Consider the following 9,688-nt stretch of genomic DNA (forward strand, 5'->3'; position numbering starts at 1 on the left):
GAGAGAGAGAGATGAAACGACATACTTCAAAGAAACCTTCACTACTGAAACCTATTAATGCATTAAGGGGGTTTATTGATTTATCACGTGAGAGAGAGCTTTCCATAGACCTTTTCCATATTAAAATGAATTTTGGACTATTTTGTTTAATTTTGCCATGATATTTGTCATTTTTCTGCCTCCTTTGCTATGATAGATTTGATGGCTCCTTGACACAACTGACATAAAGTGAAACTATAACGCAGTCAAGGCCTGAAGAGGGAAAACAGATAATCAACGCCCTAAAACATCTGTCAGCCAATCAGAATCAAGCATTCCAGAGCGCGCTGGAGCTGCTCAGATCAACGCTTGCGCCGCGGTGTGGCGTTCCGCGGTTACGCGCTTCTGTATTAGACTGTAAAAGAAAACATGAACCTCTGTCTGGAGCATATCAAAATCACTTTTTATTTGTTTTATTAATTCTATCTGTCACTTTTGTATCACATTCATTTCAATCCTCATTTTCATGAGCCGTTAACGCATATTCCGTTCCCAAATTTGTGATCAAGTTTAAACATTAATAAACCAGAACCACATGCACTTTAAAGGTTTAAATTAGACGACTTTTTATTTATGATTAGATTATGTCTGTTGCATTCAAGAGAAAAAAAGCACCAAGACATTCCAAAATGCCACAGTTTAATGGGACAGCCCTATATGTCAATGAATGATAGGCTAGTGTTAGTGAACATATATCCGAGCTATTAAATCTCGGTTAATGTGAAATATGTGATAACTGGTGCAGTGGAAGGTCGCGTAATCTATCCAGTAATGTGGTCAATAATAACACTAAATGCTTTCAGAGGCATGGACTAGATGATATAAACATTAGCATGAAACCCTCCAATGTATACATAACAATAAAAAGAAATCTAAGCAAGTGTGGTGGTTCCTGCAGAGAATTCTGTGAAGTTATAAGACTATTCATAGGCCATGCTTTTATTTAAAAATAATGCATTGTAAAAAAAAAAAAAAAAAAAAAATTTAAATTTAAATTAAATAAAAATAAAATTAAATAAAAACAGACCCTATTCTTATAAAATAAAAGCATATACTTTTTGTTATTTTTACAGTACATATTTGCCTTTGCATACTGACAGTTAGCCAAATTGACAATATCGTACAGTTAAATGACATATTGTTTTGTTTTGTTTTTTAATAGGGAACTTGATACACGACGTGAAAGTACTTTTCCTCTCAGTAAATGTTCCTGGTATTAGCTGCACCAGAAAGCACTGATCCGCACAAACTGACGCATCGGCCGGTCAGCACCTGTTGCGCTGTCCCGCGGTGACGCGCACGGGAGGAGGAGCGTGAGCGCGCTTAAATAGCCGATCCTCGTCGTTAGAAGGTTCAGAAGCTGCCACTTGCATACCAAGAAACAACCAGTTATTCTTTATTATTCCGGCTCAAAACCACACACGCGAAAAAACATGATCAAGAAAATGAGTCCCACAGAGAATGAGTTTGACATCCCTGCGAAAAACTGCTACAGGATGGTCATTCTCGGATCCACCAAAGTTGGCAAGACGGCGATAGTGTCGCGCTTTTTGAACGGACGCTTTGAGGAGCAGTACACGCCGACCATTGAGGACTTTCACAGGAAACTCTACAGCATCAAAGGAGATGTGTATCAGCTGGACATTTTGGATACTTCAGGGAATCATCCGTTCCCAGCTATGAGGAGACTGTCTATTCTGACAGGTAAATATCTTATCAAATAAAACAACTTTCGCATGCAGCCATGCCATAGAAGCAGCATTTTTGGTTCCTTACCTTTTTTATTAAAAATAAATAAATCCCTTTTTAGTGTGAGAAACATTTTATTTTTTTCATTACTGGGTTGTTTCAACGGTCAAATAGCCTATGGACAAACCTAGCCGTTAGGTGTAAGATTTGAATTTAAAAATTTAAATCAACGGTTGGATCAAATATGGACAAACTTAATTCAAACATTTAAACCAACGGTTAGATATATGGACAAACTTAACCGATGGGTTTAAGATTTAAATTCAAATCTTTTAAACAAACGGTTGGATCAAATACAGACCAATCTAACCGTTGGGTTTAAGATTTGAATTAAAAATGTTAAACCACCGGTTGGATCTGTGTTTGGGTTTGTCCATATTTGACCAACAACCCAGCATTTTTTAAAGTGTAACGACCTTTTTCCCCACTAGCTATAAATAAGTATTTAAAAGTTCTTTATGGAACCATCAATGCCTATAAAGAAGCTTTATTTTCTGAGTGATACTGTTGGCTAATTGCTGTATTAGTAGTCTAATCGTTCTCCCTATTCTTCTGTCCGCAGGTGACGTTTTCATCCTGGTGTTCAGTCTGGACAACCGCGAGTCCTTCCATGAGGTGCAGCGGCTGAAACAGCAGATCTACGAGACCAAATCCTGCCTTAAAAACAAGACCAAAGAGAACGTGGACGTGCCTCTGGTGATCTGCGGGAACAAGGGCGACCGCGAGTTCTACCGCGAGGTCCAACGCGAGGAGATCGAGCAGCTGATCGCGGGAGACGAGCAGTGCGCGTACTTCGAGATCTCCGCCAAAAGGAACACGAACGTCGACCAGATGTTTCAGAGGCTCTTTACTCTCGCCAAACTACCCAACGAGATGAGCCCGGACCTCCACCGAAAGGTGTCCGTGCAATATTGTGACATTCTGCACAAGAAGTCTTTTCGAAACAAGAAAGTCAAAGACGGCGACGCGTACGGCATCGTGGCGCCTTTTGCGCGCCGCCCTAGCGTGCACAGTGACTTAATGTACATCAAAGAGAAGACAATAGGAGGCGGACAGACCAAGGACAAAGAAAGGTGCATCATTAGCTAAAACCGAGCCGTTGACAGCAAAGCTGCGGTCATTATGAAATGCACACGGTTGTCGTGCCTATCCCGGTGACTCCGAAAGGGTCGCGGTCGCGCCGGCGGTATAAGTCATCGGCTTGAGCGCTCACCTCGCGAAGTGGACGCGCATGTAATTCTCGCGAGGTCTCCTGTACAGAATAGCGACTTTGTTCTGTTCAGTCTGAGCGCTCTGTGATGTGGCTTACAAGTATCAACTCCATGCTTAAAAAATGTGCTTTGTTAGAACATCTGCCTTTTTTTGGGTGCTGAAGGGAGTTGCAATGTCAGCTGTTTACATTTTTTTTTTTTGTTAAACTTTATCACAAAGAAATCAACTTGAATGTTTTATTGCATTTTGAACAATTTTTTAATGTCAATGAATGTATATTTATTCTTCTATGTCATTGTTGAATTTTGGAAAAATGAAATAAAAGCTTTTGTCAAGAATATGCATGTTTCCTTGTCACTTTCATAAGTCATTTATGTATGTTCTTCCAAATTAGTAAGCTAAATCTAACAGTCCAAATACCTTCCATTCAAACTTGATGTCAAACAAAACGGCTTCTACCCAATTTATTTATTATGGCTTGGAAAAAAAAAAGATCTCTTCTATCTGAAAGCTTGAAGCTTAAGTCCACCAAAACTGCAGAAAAATCTCAAAATAACTTCTTGGATGCTCTAACAATCATCATCAGTATGCAAACAAACACAGCTAGTATTAAACTAATCCATTATGGCTTGGAATGAGGCTTCAATATTGTATCCAATATATAAATATTCCTGATAAATCAGTGAATACCTTCTAGGATGCTCTATTGACATGTTGTGCACACACTTGATAACTACACAGTTTGTAAAAGCAAGGCATTTGACTTGACTAATTTCAGTACTTTGAATATTTTCCAGGTCTGGAAAATATGGCAAAAAGAAAGCAGAGCATGGAAAAATCTATAATAGATAATTAAGAATGTAATGAAAATATTTCTGTTATCATACAATTAGTATTTTTTCATGACACACACACACACACACACACACACACACACGCACACACGCACGCACGCACGCACGCAAACACACACACACACACACACACACACACACACACACACACACGGCAGCCTATTGTGCCATCAGCCCATTTTGCTCGTTTCTTGTCCGCCAAAGAGAAATGCGTAAAAGCAAACATAAGGCCTTAAATTATGACATACTTTCCTAACGAAATCCAAATTTTGAACACTTTTTTTAAAGTACCAGTATTTTTTATAGATCCTTGAACTTGGCAAATACCACAGTGCACACATATATATTGTGCCGTCAGCCCTTTTCATGTCATGGTTTTTCTACCGCCACAGAGGATGCGTTAAATTGGACATTAGGCCTTGATATAAGAGTTACTATCCTAATAAAAAGCCAAATTTTTAACACTTTTTCACAGTACCAGTCTTTTTTATAGACCCTTGAACTTGGCAAATTGGACATTGCACATATCTGATGTGTTTTATTAGACACTGTTTGGATCATTGATGGACAGAAACTAATGATTGTTTTCCAGCTCAACACAGTTAGTCTTATTGTTTAAATCTGGGGTTGTTGATTTACCGCACAGAGTACCATGTTTAACCGCCTAATATGATCTCACTCACTGCAGTGGGAACTACATAACAAGTGTCTCATAGTAGCATTATAACATCACTTTAACACACTCAGATGTGTGTGATATGATAAACAGTGCTGCTTACACACACACACACACACGAGCAGAAGAGTCAGAATAAAAGCTCTACCCACTCAAGAGTCAAGACATTGTTCCGAATAAGAGAAAAAATTACATAGTGTGCCTTAAAGACCTCAATATTGTCTATTGTCTCAGGTAAGGTAAATATGGTTTCATTAAATACAACACAAAATTAAAGAAGTGACTGAATTTAATGCACAAGCTATGACCAAGGTAAAGTACACAGTAACCATTCGCCAACACTAAACGTGTTGCAAATGCTATACCCAAAGTAAATACAAAATATATACAAAAATGACACGCAACAGCGCCTCTATCGGTGTAAACAAGTGTTCATGTTTTCATTCCCGCTTTCTCTCCTCCTCGCACAGTCTCTCATGAAGGTTTGGGGACGTCAAACATGCACAGGCTCTTGTATTTCTGCAGAAGCTGGTTCTTGGTCCGAACCTGCTCTCTGAGGGTCTGCAGTTTGTTCTCCTGAAGCTCAGGACTCATGTCGATCCCTGGCATGGCCGAAATCTGCTCCCGAGCCTCTTGAATCTTCGTCTTCAGTTTGTTCAGCTCCTGGTGTACGTCTGGACTGTCCTTATCCATGCTGTTGACAGGTGAATGCAGACAGACCGTTAATACAAATACGCTGCTGTTGTTTAACTTACAGTCTCGATAGTGACACAAACACCAGAGATTTTCCTGAATTTTAACGAAACCAACATCGCGATGTGAGCATTCTCTTCCTTGAAACATGACACATAAGAATATTTACTTCTTACCATTTTATTACGTCGTGAATAATGGGCAAAAAGGAATAATCCTCAGCCTCCTCTACCACCGGTACCGTAGTCGCCATGATTGTTTTACGAAGGGGTTGCTAACGTTACGTCATCAACGCGCGCCCACGTCCCTATGTAAACAACGATATGATGGCTCTGTTTTTATCTATACAATTACATATCTATGTCCATAAGATAGTTATTTAAGATAAAAATGGTTTTGGAATCGTTTCTCTATTTTATGGGGAAAGGATTGGCTTATGCCGAATCAATATTTATTTGCAAACAAAGTCAAAGACGTGCCATTCAACATATAACCCTATTTCTTTATAAAATGTAAAGGTGGTATCGATTTTAATTGCACTTTTTGTGACTGTAGCCCTAAAAGTGTGGTCCATATATTTTGGTACTGCCCATTTGTAATAGTTTGATGGCCAATTCTTGTTCTGGAAACTATTATTTCCTCTTCTGGAGACTCACCCAGGTCTATAATAAATTGTATTCTTTTAATGGCAAAAATGTCCTGTAAAAAAATCTCATTAGATTCAAGAAAGAAATTGAGCATTATTGAATCATTCCAACTTTTCAATGACTTTATGTAGGCTAGATGTAGAACATTATCTATTATTTGTCTGTCAGTATTGTATTATTAGCTATAATGTTTCTAAGATGGGGTTTTCAAACTAGGGTCTTGGAAAAGTTGAGTGTAACAAAACAAAAAAAATATTTAAATAAATACAATACGGTACAGTAGCCATACTACAGTGAAAATGTGTAAATATAATATAACACAATATAGGCTAAATATTTTCCATATAATATTAGAGAGAGAGAGAGAGAGAGAGAGAGAGAGAGAGAGAGAGAGAGAGAGAGAGAGAGAGAGAGAGAGAGAGAGAGAGAGAGAGAGATTTTCAGGCCTACTTGAAATTTGTCTTACACATTGTTTAGCAGTAATAATCCAACTCATCCATAGTTTATCTACTAGTATTTGCCAATTGTAGGAACGGAGCTCAAACTTAATGCTGAAATGCTCAGCACATGATTGTAAGAAAAAGCAAAAGTTCAATAAAGTAAGCACAGAAATTTTACACAGCCTTCATTGTTTGTCCAGACAGCATAATGGATCTATAGAAGTCATCTCTGTTTTTAATCAAAGATAATGTTTTTGTTGTTGTTTTAATAGCCTACTTACTGTCTTGGTCATCCGATGAGAAGGGAGATGTGTCCAACGTTCCAGGAAACCTAATAACTATTACAAGTATTGATAAATGTTTATTTTTTTGCCCTCTGTTAACCCTTTGTCAGCCTCTGCCCTTTTGTTCTGAATATGTTTAGTCACACTAAAGGATCATTCCTGAAACACATTCCTCCTGTAGAAAATATTTGCTTTGGCATTTCTGTAATATCGATTTTTATAATCTGTGTCCCAGATATGAACGCTATGAAAAAGTTAATTGTACACCACCTTTTGTCTGTGCGTGTATATATGGTGATTTTGATGAAACTTCAGGGCCTGTATACTTATTTATATTTTATTTTTATCTTACTGTTTTTTTTAATGTATTATTGTATCTTTGCACGGTGTCCTTGAGTGCCGAGAAAGGCGCCTTTAAATAAAATGTATTATTATTATTATTATTATTATTCATAAAGAATCTTAATGCAAAGAGTAGCTCCTAGTGACAAAATTCTAAGAAATTTCGTAGAAATGTGGGCGTTTACTCTGAAAATTAACTAAACAAATCCTAGTTTAGAAAAAAGTAATTCAGAAAGCATCTTAACCCTTAAAAAAGGTCTTAAGGTCAAATTTGTTAGGAGCACGGACGAGGACTTTTAAGAGGCTTAAGAGTTTCTTTAGCAGTGGAGAAAATGGCAGAAAGACAAGGAGGGAGGAGAAATATGTTGCAGACAATGGATGACAGTGAGTTAATAAGACGCTATATATTAGATCGTGCAGGGATCATGTTTGTGACGGATCTTATTAGAGACACGCTAACATCTCCGACACAGCGCAGGAATGCCATAGCGCCAGAAATGAAAGTAACCGCTACATTACGATATTTGGCAAATGGGAAAATGCACCAATGCAGCAGTGATGATTTAGGTCTGTCACAACCTTCTGTAAGCAGAGCGATCACGCAAACAATCACAGCACTTTCAGAACCTCATATTGTGTCACAGTTCATTTCATTTCCACTGGACATTCCCACCTTGCAGGCTCAAAAAACTGACTTTATGAATATAGCAGGCTTCCCTGGTGTTGTCGGAGTAATCGATGGAACCCACATCCGAATTATTGCACCGTCGGAAGACAAGGACGTTTATGTTAATAGAAAGAGTGGAACAATGTTTATTATTCATAGCAAATCAAATACCTTATATTAAATTAACAGCATGGTAAATAATAAAAGGATTTATATACTTTCATATAATGTATGTGTGTATGAGTGAGAGAGAACAGTAAAATAGAACAATTTGCGCTTGTAATTTCAAAGTGAAGGCTTAGAATATACCCTATAATTAAAAGCGCTCCTTTTTTCCCCTTTTTGGACAACCAACCAATCACAGTCTTCAAAAGACTGTGTCATATGTAGCAACGGGGTCAGCCCCGCCTCTTCACTAAGATAACATTTTTGTATTTTCCTTGCTCAGAGTTGCTCTCAGATCGGTCCCGAATAGCTCTTAAGCTAAGACTTCTACGTAAAAGTTTTTAAGCTAAGTTAGGAGTTTTCTGAGAGGACATCTTTATGAATACGGGCCCAGGTGTGTGTTCGTTGTAAAAAGCCGATCACATGGAAACCAACTGGCAGCAGGAAGTGAGTCACTGGCAAAATCCTTTGAACTTGACCTCTTATTTTTTACTCAATTTGCTTCAATCTTCAGCAGAATAATGTCAAGTCAATGCAAATATTGACCCGTAAAAGGATTCTTGATATCTTAATCACTGCTGTCATGGCAACATATCAAACTTATATTCTTTTTTCAATTTGGGTGTTTTTGAGACTCTTAGCATGCTTCAAATTGTGTGAAACTCAGACATCATAGTTGTTAGCCAGTATACATGGCCAAAGCCTTAGTAATGGGTGTCAAAGAGGGGCTCTATAGCGCCACCTTTTGACAAAAGTGGGGGGTTTAGTCACCAAACTTGGTACATATATTGTTCTCATAGAGCCTAAAATTAAAATTAAATAAAAAAGATAATTTACAGGAATTTGCTTAGACCAACAGGAAATCAGCTATATATTTTTTTTTTTATGTGTATTTTTTTTTTCTTTAAAGGTGCACTATGCAGCTTTCGTCCACTGGAGGGCGCCTGTTCAAAACAAATCGTAGTTTGATGACGCAAAGTGTGAGCGCAGCATCTTGGGAGATGTGGTCTTCTCATCACAACCGGTGGAAAATAGGACTCGGGCAGAAATCACGTTCATGCATGCGGTTATTAACGTTACTGTAGTGTAAAGCAGAGCAGGACCGAGTGTTGTGGAGTTGAGCACGGCTGCTGGAGCGATTGTTAAACAAATACCCGCCTCGCGAATACCGGGACTTTTATTATGACGGGACGGGACACATTCGCCGGGCGCCTGCACAGATCCGCTCTTCCGGTTATGATTTTGAGGTAATGTAGCTCTGTTTATCATATTAGATACATTTAAGTGTGTTCAAAACGATGTTATGACGTTACTCCGTGCGTTCAGTTGTTCACACTGCTAAGAGTAAAGCGCTCCTGCCAAATAAAAGCCGAAACCGAGGGTAGCGCAGATATGACGCAATTGACAGGCGACTCCCTCAAATGCAATGCTGAAACGTCCCGGTCCTTAGTTAAAATAGCAATTTTCTCACAATTTACAAATAGTTGGAAACTTCTGGGATATTGTAGGTACTCAACTGAACAAAATATATAACACCGGCCTAGTGGTTTTTCTATATTTTAGTGCAAAAATACTACATAGTTCACCTTTAACCAAGTTCTGAATTTTTTATTACTGCACTGTCATACAATTCACACCAAACTTTGTCAACATAATGTCAATATATTGAAGATGTTAAATTGTGAACGGGTACATGATATCTTAAACACTGTTAAACAGGCCATTGCAAGGAATTAAATTAATGACAAAAATGGAAACTGGGAGAGTCTTATATCTTCTAAATAATAAATTATACACCATTTATTTCTATGTAAAATAATGTATATGGGCATTTAGGCATTATCGAAGACTTTCTGTGGCACGAGGGCTTGGGCCCGTCATCGCTGCCTGCGGCTATAATAAATATTGTATTTTTCATGT

General features: G+C 38.2%; 2 protein-coding genes across 2 annotated transcripts; one reads left to right on the forward strand and one right to left on the reverse strand.

Moving 5' to 3' along the window:
* The first annotated feature begins 1,382 nt into the window (after positions 1–1,382).
* rasd1 (RAS, dexamethasone-induced 1) lies at positions 1,383–3,340 on the forward strand. Its single transcript, XM_067429411.1, has 2 exons — positions 1,383–1,743; positions 2,351–3,340. Exons 1-2 carry the CDS (start codon positions 1,473–1,475, stop codon positions 2,875–2,877), a joined length of 798 nt encoding a protein of 265 aa, XP_067285512.1. The 5' UTR covers positions 1,383–1,472; the 3' UTR covers positions 2,878–3,340.
* A 1,461-nt stretch (positions 3,341–4,801) lies between these two features.
* On the reverse strand, positions 4,802–5,542 carry med9 (mediator complex subunit 9). The gene is made up of 2 exons (XM_067429791.1): positions 5,400–5,542; positions 4,802–5,224 (listed from the first exon to the last, which is right to left on the reverse strand). The coding sequence occupies exons 1-2, from the start codon at positions 5,474–5,476 to the stop codon at positions 5,005–5,007; spliced, it is 297 nt and encodes a 98-aa protein (XP_067285892.1). The 5' UTR covers positions 5,477–5,542; the 3' UTR covers positions 4,802–5,004.
* Between the last annotated feature and the right edge of the window lie 4,146 nt (positions 5,543–9,688).

The sequence above is a fragment of the Pseudorasbora parva genome, chromosome 21 (genome assembly GCF_024679245.1).
Source record: "Pseudorasbora parva isolate DD20220531a chromosome 21, ASM2467924v1, whole genome shotgun sequence".
Taxonomy (NCBI): domain Eukaryota; kingdom Metazoa; phylum Chordata; class Actinopteri; order Cypriniformes; family Gobionidae; genus Pseudorasbora; species Pseudorasbora parva.